Here is a 22361-nt window from a genome sequence, read left to right as displayed (position 1 = left end):
TTAGGAAGTAATTTAGGAAGTTTTTGGCCTTTATTAAGCAAGTTTTTAGCCTTTATTACTCCAAATATTCTCTGCCCCTGTCTCCTTTTGCTTTCTGGGATGTCCACAATGCATGTATTGGTTTGTTTGATAGTTTCCCACAGATCCCTTAGGCTGTTTTCACTGTTCTTCAATCTTGTTTCTATTTCTCAAACTCAATAATTTCCATTGTCTTATTTTTAAGTTTGCTAATTCTTTTTTCTGCCTGCTCAAATATACCTTTGAATCCTTATTGTGAATTTTTCATTCCAGTTATTGTATTTTCAGCTGCAGAATTTTTGTGTTTTTTTTTCTGGGTTTTCTATTTCATATTGATGTTTTTGTTTTTGTTCATATATTATTTTCTTGGTTCTCTCTACATTTTCGTGTAGTCTTCAAGCATCTTTAAGACCCTTGCTCTAAAGTCTTTGTCATGTAAATCTGCTGTCAGGTCTTTTTCAGGGACAATGTCTCTTGACTTATTTTTTCTTCTTCTTTAAATGGACCATACTTTCCTGTTTCCTTTGAGGCCTTGTTATTTTTTATTGGAAACCTGACATTTGAATCTAATAATGGGTTAACTCTGGAAATCAGATTTGGTGTCTTTTGTTATTATTTTTGTTGATTGTTACATTTTTGTAATTGTTTTAGGCAGTCTCTATGCCAAAGATCAGCCTGAAATGTAAACTCGAGGTCTTTTCAGGTCTTTTCTGAGCCTTTCTTTGGGTATGCACGGTTACTTTCTAATTTTCCCCATACATGCAGTTCCTTTTTAATGTCATAGTCTTTAATGTCTATCTCCCAAAGAGGAAAAAGAGAAAAACCAAGGGGGAAAGAGTCATCAGCCAGAGGAGGAAGGGTTTGCATCAGTGAAACAATAATGACTACCTCCCTGTTTACACCTCTGTGATCAGAAGCAGCAGTCAGTGATCAAAACATAGATCTCTAATATTTGGAGAACAGGGTCCTTATTGCCCACTCTGGCTTCCAAAAGCTATGTGTGCAGGTTGCTCCTCCAGCATAAATCCAGCTGCCTGCCACAGGTCTGGGGGGTGAGGGAAGGGTAGCTGCTACCTTGCTAAGAGCTAAAATTGACTGCACTTAACCATATTTACTGTGCAAACCTTCTCCTGGAAGTTGTAAGGATTCACCAAACTGTAGAATTTCAAAAAAGTTACATCAGACAGATTCCATCAGTGCAAATTTTATCTAGGTAAGGAAACAGTTGGCTGGCATTTCCTATTCTGCCACCTTCCTAGAATCCTCACCTCACTTGTCTTTTGTATTATTTTAGTAGAAGCACACTTTGTGATTCAGTCAACTACAGAGGGACACATAAGAGACATTCGCATAGGATGCTTCTTTATTTGAGATACTTTGTCTGCTATTATTAATGTTTCAAAAAATTCAAGTTAATGTATCAAAATATTAATGTTATAATTCTATAAAGTCTATAGAGGCTAAATATATTGCTGATATTATTTCCTCCAAAAATTACTGTGCTCTGTTAAAAACAAAGTCTGGGAAGGCAGCTGAGGTCAGATTATAGATTTCTTAATCTCAGTAGCATTTGGTTCAGTTTATATTCAGAGACAGGTTTTAAACAGAGGCAGCCATATTTAGCTTGATTAACCACTCATTGACTGAAATTAATTTTTTTTAATTTTTATTAGTTCATTTAAAAAATGAATAATATATGAACATAGGAAGCTTCAAAAGGTAAAAGATGATATACTGTCTAAATGTCCCTCCTTGGTCTTCAGTCTTCTCTCAAAGATAATCACTGATATGAGTTTCTTACAATATATCCCAAAAATAGTCACAGCCAGTGTGAGAATATATGTGGATAGGTATATTTTTATATGTTTGTATTATGTGTTTGCATATAAACAGAAATCGTAACATGAAGAAAACATCCCACACAGTCCTGGACAGTTGGGTTGTCTCACAACCAGATTTCTGGCAGCAAGAGGAATGACTTTTCCTGGGGCCTAAGGGGTGTCCCCAGTGACAGATGGCTGTAGCACTGGCTCTATGGGCCGCCCACTCCCAAATAGTTTTTACTGCCACTCACTGAGGCATGGTAAGCCAGCCTGTTCCCATTTTACCATGGAAGAAGAACTCAGTGAAAATAAAGAATTAGAATGGAGTAAAATAATGATGACGGTACCCATATCTGGTAGTTCTTTGTAACTCACTTAATGACTACCAGTAAAGCATTCCCTTTTTGATAAAGGGAATTAGAAGTCTAGGACTTAGGGGGCATTCCCAAATCAAAAAAGAAAGCTCTGGAAGTAGACTTTTGGGTCTACTCTGCCTGCTGTGATGATCGTCATGGGCCACATGGGCCGTTGCTCACACTTGGAGAGCTACCATCTGAAATAAGGAGGCCAGAGGAGTGACTTGGCATCTTTGAGCTGCACAGAGAGGGCTGTTGTTGAGGGGGTTTGTGATAGTGGATTGAGAGAGGTGGAGGAGGAATATTTAGGCAGTCTCTATGCCTCCCTAAGGAGAGGTGGAGAGGAATATTTGTAGGAAGAGAAGTTTCCTGAGGCACCAGAGTTGATTGCCCTTTGGTTCTGCCATCTGGGGACTGGAACCCTCCCTCCACTCTAGGAATCCCTCACTACCACTACCACCACCAGCCCTCTTTCAGCTTGGAACTGTTTCCTTTTCACAACAAGGAATTTGTTCATTCGTTCGTGTGTCCATCCATCCATTCATCCATCCACTGATTCATTTATTGAGACTTATAACAGACCCTCTGGGCCAAGAAAAGCATTTGACGCTGGGAGTTCCAAGGTGTAGATGCTGAGGGTTCCAAGGTGTGGATGCTGAGCGTTCTTAGGTATAGATTCTGGGGGTTCCAAGGTGTAGATTGGGGCTCCAAGGTGTGGATGCTGAGGGTTCCCAGGTATAGATGCTGGGGGTTCTGAAGTGTAGATGCTGGAGTATAGATGATAAGTTCTGAAGCAAACCACACCGTAGCCCTGCTCTCACTGCCCTGACTGGGATTATTAATGGGGGTACAGACAAATTACGGGTGGTTAGGGACAGTGTGAGAAGTGTTGTGACAGCAGAGATGCTGAGTGCACAGAAGACAACGGGCCACAGTCCAGCTTGGGGTGCCCATGGGAAGACTGCTAGAGGTATAGCCAGGTTTGGGGAACATTCCAGCAGAGGGAGCAGAAGATACCCAGTGGTGGGAAAGAGCTGGCTCCTTAGAGGAATGACAGGCTGTTAACTTATCCAGAATGTCAGGTATAAGAGGCAGCCCAGATAAAGTGCAGGGCCAGAGCAAAGGGGTCTTGTCAGGCCAGAAAAGGGTGTAGACTTGACACTGGGCAGTGTGGAACTATTGAGGCTTCATGAGGACTCAGTCTGGTGGTTTTGTATTCAGAAAGCTTGGGATAAAAGCCACCAGGTGTGTGCTTTGCCATCTTCGGGCCTTACAGCAGGGCAAACCATGGCTGCTGGAGGGAGGTCATGTCCATATGTCTGAAGAGTCCCATGGTTCCTTCAGGGCCCAGCACTGTGGGAGAGGAGATCCACATTCCAAGCTGGGCCCTGCCTGGCTCAGCCTCACAGAACAGAGTCAAGCCCAGGCCCACAGGGGAGTGTCTGTTGCACCCAGCATGGAATTTTCCTCTCGGAGCTCGAGCCAGTTCCTTGCTGTTATTCAGTCACTGTGGGTGAGCTTGGGGAATTCCAGAAAGGTTAGATGTCAAAGAGTAGCCCTGATGTTAAAGGGTCCTCCTTGCCTTATGCCTGCATCACTCCAGGGTTTGGCTCAGCCACTTGCTTACCTGTGGGGGGTCCTTGTCCATCACCTCCCTTCTCTGTGAGGGTCAAAGCTTCCCCCAAGTTCACAGAAGCCATTCTCTCCCCTTCACAACCAAGCTACATCTTGCAGGCTGCCATGGAAGGCCAAGGTGCAGGTGCCTCTCCTGCAGAAACACATCCTGACATCCTGACCAATGACAGAGGCCTGTACCTACCCTGAAACCACAGTGCCTGACAGCTGAGAAAACTGGGGAAATATAAAAGGGCTGGATTTCTCCTTCCATAAAATTACAGTATCAGTTTTATTTATTACACTTGGTAAATATACAGGGGTCAGATAACAGCTTTATATCATAGGCTTGACAGTTCTTAGGTCCTTTACATTTGAGTAGGGCTTCCTTTAGATGTGTTGTCTAGGGAAGACATTTAAGGACCACTCCTCCCCACCGCACCCCTCACCAAATCCCTTAGCTGTTCTCATCACATTCTAGATTATATTGTAATTATTCCCAAATGGGGCCTATCTCCCCGCCCCCAGGAGGTTTTAAACTAGGCAAGGGCTGGAACTACATCACACTGATCAGATCTACTCAATGGGAAGATTCAGGGAGGAAGTGAAGTATCTTATCATATGCCCTAGGGATGGAATACAAATACCCTGTTTTTGTATAAAAGGCTGAGTTAAGCAACTCATCAGTACAGGCCAGGCCAGGACTCCTCCGCACTTGTACTAATGATCTAAGGCTGAGTGCCACCCTGTGTAAAGATGGCTACTGATGATGATGATGATGATGATGATGATGATGATGGAGATAGTCAACAGGTCCATGGCAGGTACTGTACAAGCGCTTTAAGAGCTTCTTCTCGTTTATTCCCTCAACAGCCATATCAAGTCAATAGTATTACCCCCATTTTATAGCTGGGAAGTTGAGTTCTAGAGACTTTGCTACTTGCCCAAGCAAGAGCTATTAAATGGCAAAGCTGTGTCTCAACTTCATGCCTAGTGTCTGAAAAGTATGGCCTGAGTTCTTCCCCACTCTGCCTCTTGGGGGACATCCTGTCAAAATGGTCTGACTGGGTGCTCTGTCTACCATTGCAGAGTGAGTGGAGTGCAGAGCTTGGATTTCCAGGTTCCAGAGAAGTGTGTGTGTGTGTGTGTGTGTGTGTGTGTGTGTGTGTGTACGCATGTGTGCGTGCACATGTGTGGGGGTACATACATGAGAAATAGCAGCAATTAAACAAGTGTATGTGGGTGTTCATGGTCAGCAGCTTGCCCACAGTATTTAGTTGTATGTGTACCAGGCCTGGGAGGAGAAACCCCATCAGAGGTGACATGGGTTAAGACAGGAGCATGACTAGGGGCATCCGGGGTGGTTTTGGCTTGTAAGGGCCCTTTGGGCTCTGTGGGGTCCAGCCTGGGACAAGTGGGCAGCATCCCCAGCCTCTCTGCACCTGCAGAGGGTCCAGGTCAGTCCCCTGTGATAACGTTACCTTCTGCCAAAGGTGTTTTTCAGAGGCATCACTGTGAACGCTGTGCGCGGCTTCCCCATGAGCGCCGCCATGTTCCTCGGGTATGAGTTCTCGCTGCAGGCAATCCGCGGGGACCACGCCGTGACTAGCCCCTGAGCGCCAGGTCAGTGTGCTTCCTTCCCAGCCCATTGTACCTCCTGGGAGCTTGACACTGTCTTCTTTGCCATGAACACGTTGTGACTTTCTGAAACATCCCTGCCATTTGTTTCCTCTCTGATCCGTGTGAGTTCTGGGGCTACAGTGGCCAACCTTCTTGTCATCAAAAAGCCCTTCTGAAATTCTCACCTGTGACTGGTGGTGAGCTGGGTGCTCGCGAACTGAGATGGGCACAGAATTTCCCTGTTTATAGTAAGGTCGCCCATCTGTTTTCCCATCCAGCAGCTTCAACAACCCTTGAAGGGAAGTGTGTTTCACTTTATTATACAAATTCAGTGGCCCAGGCCCAGAAGTGAGGCCTTAAGTTAGAGTGTCCACCCCCTGCCACAGGGCACCATCTCTCCATCTTCCTACTGGACTCAGATCGTGAGTCTGAGAGCCAGCGACGGGCTCCCACAGCCCTGGAGGACAGCCTCTGTCCTTGTTTCCTGCCTCCCCCCTCTTTCTTTCTCCCCCTCTCATTGCAGAAAGATCACTACAGCCCAAGGGATCTAAAAAAAGAAACCTGACCAAGTGACTCCCTTAGTCACATGCCCTCTGTGGCTCCCCATTGCCCTTTAGGTAAAGCGTTAGTCCTTAACCCGTCATCACCAGCACCCTAAAATAATTTTCTCACTCTTGCCTCTGGATCTTTGCACATGCTGTCCCTGCCTGACCCCCTTTTGTCACACCCTTCCTCTTGTCCTTGGCTTTACCAACTCCTCTCTGTCATCTGGGCTTTGGTCAAGAAATCTCTTCCTCCAGGAAGCCTGCCCCGATGCCTCCGCTAAGATGAGTTGTGCCTGCTGTAGGCGCTCCCCAACAGCCCCTTCTCAGCCCCTACCACATCCCCTTGCGTCATACCTGCTGATGACTCTCCTCACTCCTCAGCCAGCGTGCAGTCCTGGGAGAGCTGCCACCGTGTCTCCGCCTCTGTGTCACTGGTGCCTCACGCAGAGCCCGACACCCAGATGGCCCCTCAGAAACATCACTGAGAAGACGGGCAATCAAGTGCCAGCGTCCCCTCAGCTCCTCCCCTTCTTTTCCTCCCTGTTTCTCCTTCTCTGGCTCCACACTGGTGTCCTGCAGAGCTGAGAAGACAAGGTGGAACGAGTCACTGAATTTTCTAGTCAACAAGAAACCATTTTGCTTCAGCCTTGGCGACTACGAATTCTCTCAAGAAGGATGGCTTTGGTCAGAAAGGTCTCGCAGTCCTCTCTGCTGCCTTCCCTGGGCCAGCAGAGGCCTGCTAGCATTCGTGGACGGGCCCAGACCCTAGACCCAGGGGAAGGGTGTGATGGATCAGGCCGATGAGACTGAGCCCAGGACAAGGCTTAGAATGCTGGCCTCATCAGATGATTTAGCTTTTCACTAAAGCACCCACATTCACAGCTCTTCCGGCTTTTGGCTCTCTCTTACAAAAGGAAAAGAGTAGTAACACATTTTGCATAATTAAATGTCTTGAGTGGGTTTTGTCCAGGGCGAGGAAGAAGAACGGCCTGGTTCTTAAAGCTTTGCTCAGACATCAGCTGTTCTCCACCTTGAACAGGTGAAAATAGCTTTCAAAAAAAAAAAATCCTATCATAAAATCCGTGCCTCTTTATTGCAGAAAAAATAGAAAATACAAACAGAACACAAGAAAATAACCTATTTTCTGCAATATTTTGTAACTCATCCTTCCCATTTAATAGTTCAAGACCATTTTTTCCATGTCATTAAATATTCAGCAGCAAGGTGGTTTTCGTGCCAAGACCTGGCAGATCCCAGAGTGGCTGGACGCTTGCCCGAGCTGTCACACCCGGCAACTTGTGACCGCCCTGGTGGTTGGCTACTTCTGGAGGAAGGAAGAAGTTTCTAGCAAGCCAAATTCTGATCATTCTGGATTTAGCCTTTCAGAGCAGCGACCACCCCAGTTGGAAGCCACCCTTTCCGGAAGTACTCTCACGGTACAAGAGGCACAGATGTGTGTCAGCCTTGCCTCTGCTGGAGAGAGACAGGAGGCTGTGGCCCCCCGGGTGGAAGAAGGGGTCTCCCAACGACTTTTCTGGAGCCTCATCTTGAACAAGCCTTCAGTTTGTTTCAACTTCCTGCTCTAACCTAACAGCCCCAAGGTCCTTTATCAAGCCCTGGATTTGAATTTGCCGAGTAGCTCTGAGATCATGGGCAGGTCCTCTAGGCAGCAGCAGTAGCATCTACTCTTTGAAGACTTGGAAACCAGTGCCTCCCTTGTGATCTAGACGGGGGGGCAGAGAGAGGTGGTGTATGTTAGAGAACCGCAGAGCCCTACGGTCCCTAATCGGTGGCAGGAGGGTGCCCATCTTGAGTCCCTGGGTGCAGGTGGTAGGATGGCATGGAATGGTTTCCATTGTCTACACTCCACCGGAGCAGCATCCAAACCACAGTACCTACGGCCTCCTTCTAACAAGCAGGGGCAGGGGCAGAGCTCTCCCTCAGCCCCCACCAACTCCTGTGGAGGAGGAACACTTCACTTTCATTTATCCTCTCCCCCAGTTCACACACACGAGTGAACCAAGGACAATGGCAAATCCAGTAAGTGGGGCGTGAGGTCATTGTTTGGGATGCGGCTAGTTTGACCTGTTCTCAGGGAGTACCAGACTCAGACAACATGAGAAAGATGACCCCGGGTGGTAGAAGTGGGGTCCCAACCCTGGTCAGAAAGTCAGCTCTTAGGTTTGTTGGAAGCCCATGAGTCCAGGTGGGCCATCCCCACCGTCCCACCAGGATCTCCTATCCCAGAAGCTTCCTGGAATAATGCTGGTCTGCCTCCTGACTTGACATTCTTGCTCCACACCTCATGGATCTACCTTTAAATCCTGGAAAGTCCATTTCCCAGGAAATAAGATACATTCTTCCTATAATACCTTTTTTTGAGCATTTATAGATGACCTCAGACAACCTCCTAGCCCTTCACATCTGCCCTCATGGTGATGCCCTGCCAACTCTTGCTTCATACACACAGTTTTCCCAATGGATTGTTGACCCTTAGATCCTGCTTGATAACTTGGGTTTGATGAAAGCCTTATTTTTCATCCTGTTCCCCTAGGGCCAGCGTCACCTGGCCAGAGCTGGTGTCATCTGACCAGAGCCTCTTTTTGCTACAAGTTGGTGCTGGAGGCATGGCATCTCTAGACTCCTCAGTAGTGAACTTAAGAGAAAGAAGGCCTCTCTTCCACCCGTGCTGTGGGTCAGGTGGGCCCTCAGCCATCAGCGCCGACCTCAGAATCCCTTCTTTCCTGAGGACTCTGCTCCTTACCTCCCAGCTGCGGCCACTCACCTGCTGCCTGGGAAGGAACTGTTGGACCATTGGACCACTGACTGACCACCAGCTCTTTCAGATCTCCACTGGCCCCAATACAAAGCAGGATAAGATCGGCCCTGTCCCCATGCCTGCTGTTACACTCACTGGGAGCTCATGGAGGAGCTCAACTGTCTGCATGTTTCCAAATAAAAACACTGAAGACCTCTTCAGGTCATTACCGAATCAGATGCTTCTGCCTGGCTTCCACAGGATACTGGCCACTCTCGTTCTTCCCTCTGTTTAGATCTCTATAGATGGTGCTGGCCCAAAGAACCCGCTCCACACAGGTGAGAGGAGAAACCAAGGATGGCCGTCATGCTTCTTTATGCCCTGCTGCCTCCGGTGGGCAAGGAGGGGACCTGACTCCGGTGGCACGTGCTGACAGGGCGCCTCAGAGTGGTGTTAGTGAGCGTGCTGGGATGGGCGTTCTCTGGGCCTTATTTCCACACGGAGAACAAAACAAAACAAAGTTCTTTATCCACAGCCTGGTTTCCAGAATGGTTTCATTATTCTAAATGTTCTCTCTCACTAGAACCATGTAGGAAGTCCATCGTTCTTTTGCTGTCCTGTGGCCTGTGTCCATGACCCCTCTCTCACTTTTGTGCCTACGACAGGCATCCCTAATCAGTCGTAGAGGCTTTTCCTGATGAGCCGAATGCTACTTCAGAATCCTCAGCTTAGGACCCTGGGCAGCCATCACCAGTCAGTCAGAACTGGCGCACAGATTAATCTATTTGCCATTCTTAGCTTACATCCCAGTGGGGAAAACATCCTTAGATTATTTTTCTTTCCCCTTTGAAAGAGTCTTCCTTGATTTCTCTGTTCCCTCTCACTGCTGTACAAAAAAACAGTCCCCCAATGGTTCTCTTGGCTGATAAAGTGCAGAATCACCACTTGGTGGCAGCAGAGGTCAAGAAAAGCCTCCACAGATGTCAGCTTCTGGTAGCTTGTGACCATGGTCCTCAGTGGTGAGAGCATCTGAACTCCATGACACTTCTCTTCTGGTTTTCTGGATCTCACCATCTCCCTTGTTGTGGTCCTTCTTCTTCTCTGTGGTGGAACGAACCTCAGACTAGGGAGAAATATACTTTAGGTTCCAGGTCCAGTCTGTCATTGGCTACCTTCCTTCGTGATCTTGGCAAACTTTTGGCCGCTTGGGGCCTCAGTTATCTCATCTGTAAAGTGGGAGAATTAACAATAGGTCCCCATTGTTTGCCTTCGAGGGCTTTAGTAAGAATCAAATGCAAACAGGGTTTTGTAAACTGTAAAATAAAACACACACACACACACACACACACTCACAGTAACGGGAGTTAAAGAAGGCAGAGGAGGGGAATGCTTGTGTGATTTTTCTGGTTTCTGGTTTTGACTTGCCTTCTTGTCTGTGAGTCTGGGTTGTTTGCAACACAAGGTGGCTGCAGTGGTGTTCCTTGGGCCTCGTTTCTACAGCTCAAACTCTAAATGCTACAGATGCCTGGCCTCTAGGCCTTTAGACTTCCCCATGGACATCCAATGCCCATGCATAGATCAGGGTGGATACAGACACTGCTGTGGTTCCTCTGATGCCTGGGATGTCTGATTAGTCACCAATGCAAGCCCTCCAACCTGCTGACTTCCAGTGCCCCTTGCTGCCAGGCTCCCATCAAAGGGGTTTCCAGGAAGCATTTGGTCCAGCAGAGGAGTCCAGCCCATGAGTTCCCGGGAGGTAAAAAAACCATCCAGAAAATTGCTGCTTCTCTCCTCTGGCTAAGAGTGGGGAGGGGCCAGCACGCTCTGGGGTCAGTCACTCCTGCCAGTCATAGGACCCATCCCCAGCTCCTGTGCCTCCTGCCTCCCAGCAGTGCAGACCAGGTCGGTCTCTCCCTCCACATCCATATATTCTGAAGACGTCCCTACAGGTTATGTTTGTGTTGAGTCCGGGACCTGCGTTCACTGCCTGCCTCACCGCTGTTAGCTGAATGATTCCCCCACACCCTTGTGTGTACAACACATAAACGGAGCTTTTAAAATTTTTCTTTAAGTTTAGTTTTTTCCAGGCCTCCGTTCTATCACAAAGTAATTTTGCCATTTTCACGGACAACTCAGAAGCTCCCAAGTTAAGGGCAGTCAGTTCAGGGTTTTCTCCTTCTCCTCCCTCACCTTCGGATGACTTTAGGTTTGGCAGCTTGGGGTACAGAGAGAGGCTCCTGGCTCTTGGGAGGCCCTCCGTCTTATGCTGGTCTAGTCCAGCGTATCTTCTTCCTGTCTAGTCCTAAGTGTGGCCTTCCCTCCGTGGTGGCTTCTGTGGAAGCCTCTTTATTCCTCTCTGGTCCTGCCCCCACAGTCCTTGCATGCCACATCTACCAAGCCTCGGGCCTCTCTCTGTCCTGTGGAAAGTCTTGGCTTCTCCATCAGAACTCGGGGGCCTGTGTTAGACCCACCTTTGGGGCTGTCTATGCCACACCGTGTGTAGATGGCAGATGGCATTCTCTTTTCAGCGTGCTATCTCCCAGGACAAGAAATCCAGAGCCCTCCACTCTCAGGTCCTCACCCCTCCCCGGAGTCCTGCCACCACCATTCCATGGCTCCACTGTGGGCACAGTACTCACCAGTGACTGCTGTCATCCTCTCCTCTCCAGTGTCTGTCTAATACTTGTTTGTGATAAAAAATGCTCCACAAATAGAATAGAAAGGAATTTCCTCAACCTGGTGCAGGGTATCTATGAAAAGTCCACAGCCAACGTCACACTCAGTGGTAAAAGGCTAGATGCTTTCCCACCAAGATCAGGAACAAGACAAGGATGTCTGCTCTTGCCACTTTTATGCAACATTGTATGGTGGTTCTATCCGGGATCATTAAGCATGAAATGAAATAAAAGGCATCAAAGTTGGAAAAGGAGAACTAAACCACCTCCCGTGCAGATGATAGGATTTTGTACCTAGAAAACTGTAAGGAATCCATTGAAAAAATATTAAAACCAATAACCATGTTCAGCAAGATTTTAGGATACAAGATCAATGACAGAAGTCAGTGGTATTTCTATGCCCTAACAATAAACATTCCAACAATGAAATTAAGAAAACAATTCCATTTGTAATACCACCTGAAAGATGAAATAACTAGGCATATTTTAGCAGAAGAAGTGTAAGACACACTGAAAACTACAAAACCTTGCTGAAAAAATTTTAAAGATCTAGGTAAATGGGAAAGTATTCGATGTCATGGGCCAGAAGACTAAATATTGTTAAGATATTAAGACTCCCCTAATTGTTCTGCAGGTGTAGTTTAAACCCTCCCAAAATCTCACCTGGCTTTTTTTGCGGGGGAAAGGGGGTGCATAATAAAGCTAATTCTAAAATTCATATGGAAATGCAGAGGACTGAGAATAGCTGAAATGAACTTGACAATAAGATTGGAAGACCAACACTTCCCTAAGACTACAGTAATCAAGAGAGTGTAGTTCTGGCATTATGATAGATGTGTGCATCAATGGGATACAAGTGAGAGTCCGGAAAGAAACCCTTAGATTTATGATCAATTGATTTTTCCCAAGGGTGCCAAGACAATTCAATGGAGAAAAGAATAGTCTTTTCAGTGAGTGGTATTGGGACAACTGTACATCCACATACAAAAAAAAAAAATTTAATTGGACCCTTACTGCACACAATATATGAAAATTAACTCAAGATGGGTCACAGACCTAGATATGAGAGTTAAAGCTATAAAACTCATGGAAGGAAATATAGTAATAAATCTTTACGACCTTGCACTTAGCAACGGTTTCTTAGAATACCAAAAGCGTAAGTGACAAAATCAAATATAGACAAAGTGGACTACAATTAAAAACGTTTGTTGCTACAAATGATACCATCACTAAAATAAAACAACCACCCACAAAATGGGAGAAAATATTTGCAGATCTTAATTCAGATAAGGGACTTACTTCCAAAACATAAACAACTCTTAAATTTAACAATAAAAAACAAGTAACCCAATATAAACATGGGCCAAGTATTTAAATAGACATTTCTCCAAAGAAGATATACAAGTGGCCAGGGAGCATATGAAAAGATGTGTCTGTAGTTATTAGGGAAATGTAAATCAAAGCCATAATAAGTATCACCTTATAGATGCAGGGAAGGCTATTGTTGAAAAGATAGAAAATAGCCAGTATTGACAAGAATGTGGAGAAATTGGAACCCTCACACCCCGCTGCTGGAAATGTCACATGGTGCAGCCACTTTGGAAAACAGTTTGGTAGTTTTACCATATTACCGGTCAGAATTACCATATGACCTAACAGTTCTACTCCTAGGTGCCCACAAGAAATGAAAACATATGGAGTCACCAAAGCCTTTACATGAATACTCATAGCAGCATTATTCATAATGGCCAAAAAGTGGAATCAACCGAAACGTCTGTCAACTAACGAGTGGATCAATAAAATGCAGTGTATCCACACAACAGAATATTATTTAGCAATAAGGAAACGAAGTATTAATATACGCTATGACATGAATGAAAACATCATACGAAGTGAAAGGAGCCAGTTAGAGAAGAACACATATGATTCCATTTATAGGAAAAATCCAGAAGAGGCAAATTCACAGAGAAGAAAGATTATTAGTTGATTAGGCTGGAAGAAGGGAGAATGGAGAATGGCCGCTAATGAGTGCAGGGTTTTTTTGGGGGGTGATGAAAGTGTGCTGGAATTAGACAGCGGTGATGGTCACACAGCCCTGTAACTACACTACAAACCGCTGAAATGTACACTTTAAGTGGGTGAATGGCCTTATGTTTCTGCCGAGGGCTCCCTTTGCAGAGGAAGAGAGGCCTTGGTCTGGGGTAGGTGAGGAAAGCAGTCTAGGAATGGAATGGAACAGTTGAGCCTTCTTCACAGTATCTTCCTGCTTCAAATTGGTTGGATGTGCAAATAAAGAGACGGATGGATGGGGGACTGGTCAAGACCAGTAACCTCTGGGCTTAGTTTGGTCAGCATCAGTGTGCCCTGGACTAGAATATTCTGGAAACAACTCTGCCTGGGCCCGGCCAACCTGGACAAGGCTACTGGCGCTGTGGAGAGCTTCCATGCTCCTGTCGGTTAGATGTAAATATGGCCCTAGAGTTCAGTTACCTGAGTGGGAACCTTGGCTTCACTTCTTTTGAGCAGCATGCCTTGGACGAGTTATACTAACCTCTCTGGTCCTCAGTTTCCCCATCTGTGTGCTAGGAATAATTATATACAATAATTCTATATCTACCTCACGAGGTTCTTTCAAAGATCCAACTAGATATTCCACAAAACATGCTTAGCCGAGTGCTTGGTACATTCAATACATATTCGTTCTTCTTTCTCCAAGGTGCTTTTTAGATAAATCTCAACTCTCCTGACACAGGCAGAAGAGTAATTATTGTGCACTTCATCACAGGCCCTGAGAACTCTGGGTTGAGCTTGTCTGCAGGGGTGTATCCTGTGGGTTATATGACTTTTGCAGAACAGCTGAGGGAAACCACCAAGCTACACTGGTGACTAATCTGGGACACTGGGCTGCCGCTCATCTCTCTGCCCGTCTTCTCCGGCAGCCGATTGTTCTGAAACCATCTCCAACCACCAGCGTCTGTCTGTCCTTGCTATGATCCCTGTGTGGGACAAGCACTGGTGACGTGGCAGCTCTCAGTGCTGCAGGCTGTAAACCACAGCGTGTGACTTGTGTCTGAGACCATTCAGAAAATGCAGGTGGAGGAGACGAGAGAAGGCCCTGTGGCCAAGGCCCATGTGGCGGCCCTCCAGGGAGCTACAGGAGCCTCTGTCCCTCCTGGGGATGCCCAGACTGGCTCCAGATAGGCCCTTGGGAAAGAGTGCCCCCTATACATGGGGCCAGAGCTACGGAAGCATCACAATTCTGAAATCCAAACGGCTCTGAAAACCCAAGATTTGTTGAGACGCATTTGGCTGCCAAACCTGACGGCTTTGAGTACTCCTGTGTGTTGTTTTGTTTGTTTGTTCGTTTTGCAGAATATTAATGTATTTAATTGCAGAATCCTGCCCCAGGTCCTGGGTGTTAGGTAACATGGCTCATGAGCTATGGGTTCCCCATCTAGAAGGCCAAACAGTTTAATTTCTGAAAACGATCTGGTCCTCAGGTGTTGGGATAAGGGCATGTGGTCCCATATTATTATGAATCTATTTTACCCTCAGACTGTAGTCAGAGGAAACACACCTGCTATACACAGAATAAGAAAAGGACAGAGAGGAGAGAGCCTTGGGTTTGGGATGAGACAGCTGGGGCAGGGGTCCTGCTCCAGTTCTCACCAGCTGCAGGGCCCTGGGAATGTCTTTAACTGCTCTGAGCCTCGATTTCCTTGCTTATATAGCAGAAATAATAATCCCTACCTCCTGTGGTTATTAGGGGATTAAATGAGATAATGCATGCTTAGCACATACAGAGTAAGGGCTTAGTAATTGATTACAGGCTTAATATTAATAGATAATGATATATGTATTACCTGGATGGACTCTTTTCCTCAGTGCCATGTGCACAGGCGTCCACAGACCAGCTAGGGAGCCAGGCCAGACAACTGCACCTGGACGCTGTGCTCAGTGTATGGGAGCGGGATCCCAGTTTTGGGAACCCTGTACAGGAAGGGGGTTGAGGCGCTGAGGACACTTAGTGCCCAGAACTTCTGGTCTTAGAGAGGAAATTATGTGGAGGATATTGGAATACGCTACTAAAAAACAGTAATAACAGTTGGGTGCTTGGGTGGCTCAGTCTGTTAAGAGTCTGACTCTTGGTTTTGGCTGAGGTCATGATCTCACGGTTGGTGAGTTCGAGCCCCACATTGGGCTTTGCGCTGTCAGTGAGGACACTGACTCTGTGTCTTCTGTCTCTCCCTCTTTCTCTGCCACTGGTTCTCTCTCTCTCTCTCTCTCTCTCTCTCTCTCTCAATAAACAAACAAACAAACTTAAAAAAAACAGTAATAATGGAACATGAAGTCTCATACCCACTCTTACGGGAGATGATCAGAAATCCTCTTTGGCAGAATCTGTGCCCCAGTGCTGCCTACCCCCCCCCCCCCACCAGTGCTACATGATGCTGCTCACTTATCTGGGGAAGCAGAGGGGTCAACAAGATGTGATGACTATTTGTCTCAGGGTCTGTGTCCCCTATAACATGTTGGCAGCCTTCAGCCCTGAGGACAAAGGCTACACCAGTGGTCTCCTTCTGAGAGCCTCTTGACCGCGAAAATCTGACTTTTGGCCCTTTCATATGCATACCACTATAAGGAAATCATTGAGAAACTTTTCTTTCTGTGCAAAGTAAAATAATTATAATTGGATGTCCACAAATAATTATGATTGTGTACGCACCATTTCTGCAGCCCAGAAGATAGCAGAATGGCTCAGCTGATCTTAGGCACTCCTCGCTAAAACCGCCGCATCTGCCCCAGGCAGGAGGGGCTCAGCCGCAGGTGCAGGACCGAATTTGTGGCACTCCATCGCTAAAAGGTTTGCACAACTCCGGGGACCGGGGCTACTTAGAGTATCAGAGAATCTCACCTTTGGCCGAGGGCTGTTTAAAGTGCAGATCACATCTGATATTGCTTGACGTTGTGACGGATGAAAGGCCGAGCAGAGCTCTTTGAGGAACCTTTGATGCTCTGAACTTTCCATATTATTGTGGTCAGAGGTACTCAAGGATGGTTTAGCTCAATGGGGTGGGGGGGACGATTCTAATTTTGACCCTACCTGGGAAAATACTCCCCACGGGAGATTCTTCCCCAATCCTCTCACCCGTCAGGTAGCGGGGGAGAGGGCGATTGTGATTGTCAGACCATCCCAATCCAAGACCTAACCCGGCCTCCCCCACAATGCATCACACACAGCTGGCAGGCGGCTCCCTCCCCAGGGGCCAGATCATGTGAACCCCAAGCTTGGAGGCTGCCTGGAGCTCTGTGGAGGGACCGCTCCTTTCTGAGCACCTGTAGCGTGTTTCTGGATACCATGTCTTCTCCAGGTGAGCACTTTCCTGACCTACAGACCAGTTCATACTCTGCTTTGGCGTCTCAAAGGGCTTTCGTTCCCTCGCCAATATTTATGGAGTGCCAGCTCTGGTAGAGGGGTAGTGCGGGCTCGGGAGAGGCAACCGGGATTCAACAGTGGGCTAGCAAAGCTCTCCGCCCTCGGGGAGCTGCCCTTTGAGCAGGGAGAGACAACGAACGGGGTAAAGTCATAAGTGGGAGGGCATCTTAGAAGGTAGTGAGTACTGTGGAACAGAAGACAGGATCTGGGGTATGGGGGCAGGGGGCAGGTTGAGTATTAAGGTAAAATGGATAGTACATTAGGGTCCTTCAGAGAAATAGAACCAACAGGCTGAATAGATAGAGGGATAGATAGATATACAGATAGATAAGAAGAATTTGGCTCGTGGGATTGAGGAGACTGAAGTGCCCCAAGAGCTGCTGTCTGCAATCTGGAGGCCCAGGAAAACAGCTGGGGTGGTGATACGCGTCCACAGGCCTGAGAGCCAGGAAGCTGCTGTGTTTTAAGTCCCAGTCCGAGTATAGAAGAATGTCCCAGCTCAAGCTGTCAGACAGAGAGCCAATTCTTCCCCTGCCTCTTCAGGGCCTCGGTGGGATTGAATGAGGCCCACCCACACTGGGCAGAGCATTTCAGTCTACCAATTCGGATGCTGGTCTCATCCAGAAACGCCCTCCAGACACACCCCAAAGCAATGTTTAGCCAAATATCTGGGCACGCTGCGGGCTGGTCAAGCTGACATGTAGAATTTGCCATCAGAGACAGCCACGCTGTAAGCCAAGCCAACAACCTGGTTCAGGGATCCCTTGGGTAGACCCCCCATTAGGCTCCGCACGTCAGCCAGGCACTCTGCCTGGCTGGTGGCGGGTTCTTACCTGAAGGTCTTTGGCAAGTGAACAGGTGACTGTATTGATCCCAAGCTTTCTGGGCTTTGTGCTCTAAGTCAGGAGGTCTGCTCCCCGGGTCTTCCCCTGGCTGAGCTTCAAGTACTTTCCTCTGTTCTGGGTGTACGTGCCTACATTCCTGGGTAGGCTCCTGCCTCCTGGCCTTACCACACTGCCTTCTCCCATTTCAGGGATGCAGGTGGCTTCTCAGGACCCCAAACTCCCTGGCAGTGCCCAGGGAGCATCCTTCCCCCAGCGCCCACACACAGGGTGCCTCAGGCGTGCCTTCAGCCTCCCTAACAGCAATGGTCAGACTGTCCCCACATACCCTTCACAACTGTGCTTTCTCCGTCCCCAGGCACAGCTAGTGGGACTTCCAGTCTGTTTAGGGTAACGAGTCTTAGTACAGGAGCCTTTGACCCATTCAGTCCCTTGACAGAGTTTGTAGGGTTTTTTTTTTTTTTAACTTTATTTATTTTGAGAGACAGAGAAAGTGGGGGAAGGGCAGAGAGAGAGAGAGAGAGAGAGAGAGAGAGAGAGAGATACGGAATCCGAAGCAGGCTCCAGGCTCTGAGCTATCAGCACAGAACCCGACACGGGGCTCAAACTCACAAACTGTGAGATCACCACCTGAGCCGAAGTCAGATGCCTAACCGACTGAGCCACCCAGGTGCCCCTGTAGCTTGCTTTCTTCTGAGCAGCAAGGAGTGAATAAACACCTAGTGACCAGACTGTGTTCTTTTTCTTCATATATATTTATTCCAAAATACAGAAATAATTTTAAACACATTATTACAACTGAATTTGATTCATCATGGCTTTACTTAATGTTTTTACCTGCCCCAACTCAAAGAGGAGGCTTTTAAATTCAATAAATAGCATAAATAATATTTCATCTTCATACTGTGCCTTTCATCCTTTCTTTCTGTAAAATTTCCTGGAGACTCTTCAGGAACGTCAGCACGTTGCCTGTTGCAGTTTGGTTACATGGCTGTTCACAGGAAAAAAACTGTGGGGAGAAAAGTTAATGGAGTGACTAAAAGAGTGTGGACCAGGAACTACCCTGCCCGCAGCCCTGTGAGAGGCAGGGTAGGGGTGCAGTGGGCTGGGGTGTGCACACAGCAAGGGCTTGAGACATAGAGCAAATGCATGGGGAGGTCCAGAGCTAGCATGTCGTGTAGACCGTGTAGATGGCTGACTTTGTGCTACCATTTCAGGGGTGCCCCCCACCCGCACCTATCAAATAATCCTAAATCTCATTAGAGGGAACCTTTTCTCAGGAATCTTTGAATCCTAACGTTTTATTATCCTTTTTTGGTCGTCCTTCCAAGGTCCCCGAAGAGCTCTATGGCCGAGAATGGGAATTTGGCATCAGGTAGACCAGAGTTCCCATCTCAACTCTGCCAATGCTTAAGTATCTAGCCTTAGGCAAGTTAGTTAACCTCACGGAGCATCTGTTTCCTCCCAATGAGGTGAGGGTGGTAAATGATAATTGCAACAATTGTTACCGAAATGCTATTGTCATGAAACAGTATATATTAAGCATTTAGAACTACAAGCTGTTGATGGTAAGTAACTCAGCTGAGTAGCTGGGTGAAGGCTCTTAGCCTTCTGAGGACACACATGGATTTGCTAATTCCCAAAGAGTTCACGTCCTCCCTTCCCTCCAGGGACCAGGGCACATGCAGAAAAAGAGAACATACTGATGGGCACTTAAGGCAAATGGCAAGCCTCCATCTGGATTTGAGTGCTCCTTCCTTTAAATACCTTCTTAGCCAGTAGGAAAAAAAAAAAAATCTTCTTTTTACAGGCCACAACACCCACTGGGTTAACAAATCGACAGCTCTGATTCTCTAGATCTCAGCTTCTTATTACAATCAGGACAGATTCTTTCATTATTCAATAGGTGGAAAGAAGTAAACGGTAACATGGGTGTGAGTGTTTTTTTAAACCAGGGGGAATTACAGGGCTATAGGGGCAGATCTCACTTTAATTTTGTCATTCTGAGTACATTTCTTACAGGTCTCATATTGGCCTTGAACTACCAATTCCAACTTTATCGCCTTTTCTCATTTAGCTAGAGTCGTCATTGACCTTCACATAAAAAGAACTAACCAGAGCGGAAGACACGGAAAAACAAATTCACCTGGCACTTGCTGCTCTTTAGGTCTTTGACGGTTCTTTTTAGTCGGTTGAAGATCAGGGGGAAACTTGTTTGCACCGTGGCGTTGGTCATCTGGGACAGCCCTTCCTGGAAGCACGGTGTGGTGCAGTCGTCCTGGTAAATGAAAAGAATTTACTAAAAGAAACACCTTGAGGACCACTTTGAGAAGAACCACAAAGAGCTTGCTTTCAGACACTACCTTAATTTAACCAACGTAACCTAAACAGGTATTATTTTTAGACAGGTCCCTCTCCCCATGTAGGAAAGGACTTTCAGCATTTCAAGTCAAGGCCATTTTTCCACAGTGTCACTGCCTGGAGATTTCCAGTATGTTCCAGCAGAGGAACACAAAGCCGATGGACTCTGGAAAACAGTTCGTTCTAGTCTCCGATGCAACCGATGTTCCTGGGCTCCGTGTCTTGTAATAGTAGGTTCCCAAGGAGAAAGAAAGGAAAAGCTTTCTCACACCAGTCTGATGGCATGAGTCAGTTGAATACAGCCAGTGTTTCAGCAGTAGCTAAAATCACGGACCATAAACTGAAGGGCGGGACTGGGCTATAAATGCATGGTTCCTCCTCAGAAGGCCCCCTCCCCTAGTCTCGTGTAATGGATGCAGCCCGATGGGGTGTAATATCTGACCCCAGCGAGGATGACAAGTTCAGATTCTCCCAGGCCTTGCTTGGGACGATAATAATACAGGAGGCACCTTCCTCCTCCCCTGAACCAGAAAATTCCTGCCTGGCTGACTCTTTGTGAAAGTGGGGAATCACCTTCTGCAAGTGCTTTTCGTTTTCTCTCTGCCTTAGACACCCTGTCCTCCCAGCATTCAAACCATGAGAGGGCCACCCCAAATCAGCTAAAAAGACAGACAGGAAGGGAGGAGTGAGGGAGAAGGTATAGCACCCAGAGAGGTTTTGTAATAGGAAAGAAAAAAAGTTATTTTACCTCCTTGTTGTGCAACCCTTGAGTTTTAGGAAATAAATTAGTAAGCAGTGTGATATAAGCTATATCGTTTGTTACATTCGCAGCTCCAGTTTGATTTAATTGTGCACATGGCCACTAATCTAAGAAGACATACAAGATTCTTCTTAAAGTATTGAATAGTGTTCAAACTTCCCAAAGGGCATAAAAGCAGACCAAATACAATGTATACTAGTGATGTATCTAGTATAGAATTCAAGGGCCTGGTTTTAAAAGGAAATCCTGAACTGTAACAATTGCAATTAAGCAACATTTTCTTATTTCAAATATCAAATCGAGCAATTTATTTTTACTTGAAAACTTTTTAAAATTACACCGTCAAGATTATATTGTTTTACTATACTTACAGAAGGAATGGGCAGACACAAACAATCGGTCACCTGCAAAAGAATAATCCCAGGGTGAAGATTCCAGATGCAAACATTAAAATAAGTTTGGAAAGTTCTTAAAAGAGCATTTACTCACGTTGGTGCCACAGTCACATTTTGAAGGTGGATGTTCCTAAAGTAAATAGAAAAACAAGAACCCATAATGGGTGGTGTGCTTTTCATCCTTTTGTTTCACCTACATTTTTTTGTTTCTTTGTCTCTTCTTTTTTTAAGTGAGAGCGAGAGAGAGGCAGAGGGAGAGTCTTAAGCAGGCCCCACGCCCAGCACAGAGCCTGATGCAGGGCTCGATCCCATGATCATGACCTGAGCCAACATCACGAGTAGGACATACAACCGACTGAGCCACCCAGGGGCCCCTCACTTAAACTTTCAAGAGTTCCCTTTCCCACTGGCGCCCCCCTCTGCAGCTTACCTGCAGTTTGTTAATGAGGTACGTGACATCATGGATCCCTGACAAGGTCGAACACCTCTGGCTGGCCACAGAGCAGAGAAGCAGGGCAGAGGCAAGGACCACGGACAGGAACATCTTGACTTGGAGCTGCAGGGTGGCTTGTAGTTGCCTTGAAATCGAGTCGTATTTAAAGCTCCCTCTTGCAAACCTGGAAAAACCCTGACATCAAACTGATACCAGGTGCCCACTTCTTCTATGTAAGTTTGGGCCACTTGACATTGAAAAATACATATATACATTGAACTGAGTCACTTGGCAAAGACTATGTTACACTGTGCTAGGAAATATCATTCCCCAGAAAAGATGCTTTTCAAAATTTGGGTACTGAGATGCTGTAGGAAAAGTTAAAGATCTAAAAACCATAATTTTTTTTAAAGGCAGATATTCTAGTTGTGAGAGTTAGAATACTTTCCATGAAAGCCCAGGTCTGTATTTTCCCCTTTTTACTTTATTGGAAATGCTGATATAATAGCCAGTCACAGGTATTATAATGAAGGGGCCAGGGAGGGGGCGGGAGGGTGAGAAATCATGCAGGAGAGCTGCTCTGTTGGGGTTTTTGCAAGCTCAAGCTCGATGAAGTCATTGCAACTTTAATCTTACTACATTTTATTCTCAAATCTTAACAGCGTTTTTCATGCCTGGGGCCAGATTCTCCACCTAGCACAAGGCATTTTTGTGCCAGTATCTC

At 46.6% G+C, this 22361-nt stretch overlaps 2 protein-coding genes across 7 annotated transcripts in view; one reads left to right on the top strand and one right to left on the bottom strand.

Annotated features, from left to right (window-relative positions):
- SLC25A48 (solute carrier family 25 member 48) overlaps nt 1–8968 on the top strand; it is a 51402-nt gene extending 42434 nt beyond the window's left edge. For 3 of the 6 annotated variants that reach the window (XR_015250063.1, XM_086703560.1, XM_025923937.2), the window contains 2 exons: nt 5305–5434; nt 8531–8968. Coding sequence is in view for 4 of the 6 variants with exons in the window: in XM_086703560.1 (XP_086559686.1) it covers nt 5305–5427 (123 nt within the window). In the remaining 2 variants the exon portion in view is untranslated. Of the gene's footprint in view, nt 1–3541; nt 3711–5304; nt 5435–6357; nt 6862–8530 lie in introns of those variants that run through there. The other 3 variants (XR_015250062.1, XM_086703576.1, XM_086703570.1) reach the window with 3 other exon arrangements.
- Nucleotides 8969–18562: 9594 nt separating this feature from the next.
- IL9 (interleukin 9) lies at nt 18563–21953 on the bottom strand. The gene is made up of 5 exons (XM_025924827.2): nt 21635–21953; nt 21299–21334; nt 21181–21213; nt 19835–19966; nt 18563–18697 (listed from the first exon to the last, which is right to left on the bottom strand). The coding sequence occupies exons 1-5, from the start codon at nt 21746–21748 to the stop codon at nt 18587–18589; spliced, it is 426 nt and encodes a 141-aa protein (XP_025780612.1). The 5' UTR covers nt 21749–21953; the 3' UTR covers nt 18563–18586.
- Between the last annotated feature and the right edge of the window lie 408 nt (nt 21954–22361).

This window comes from Puma concolor, chromosome A1 (genome assembly GCF_028749965.1).
Source record: "Puma concolor isolate L17-30 chromosome A1, mPumCon1.1.hap2, whole genome shotgun sequence".
Lineage (NCBI taxonomy): Eukaryota > Metazoa > Chordata > Mammalia > Carnivora > Felidae > Puma > Puma concolor.
Note: the sequence above shows the minus strand (reverse complement) of the source record. Positions and strands in the feature narration are given on the sequence as shown.

Coding starts and splice junctions, on each gene's coding strand:
- IL9 (XM_025924827.2), bottom strand. CDS start 21,748: ATGTTCCTGTCCGTGGTCCTTGCCTCTGCCCTGCTTCTCTGCTCTGTG. Junction 21,335..21,634: donor ACCTCATTAACAAACTGCAG/GTAAGCTGCAGA, acceptor TATTTACTTTAG/GAACATCCACCTTCAAAATG. Junction 19,967..21,180: donor TGTGTCTGCCCATTCCTTCT/GTAAGTATAGTA, acceptor TTCATTTACCAG/GACGACTGCACCACACCGTG.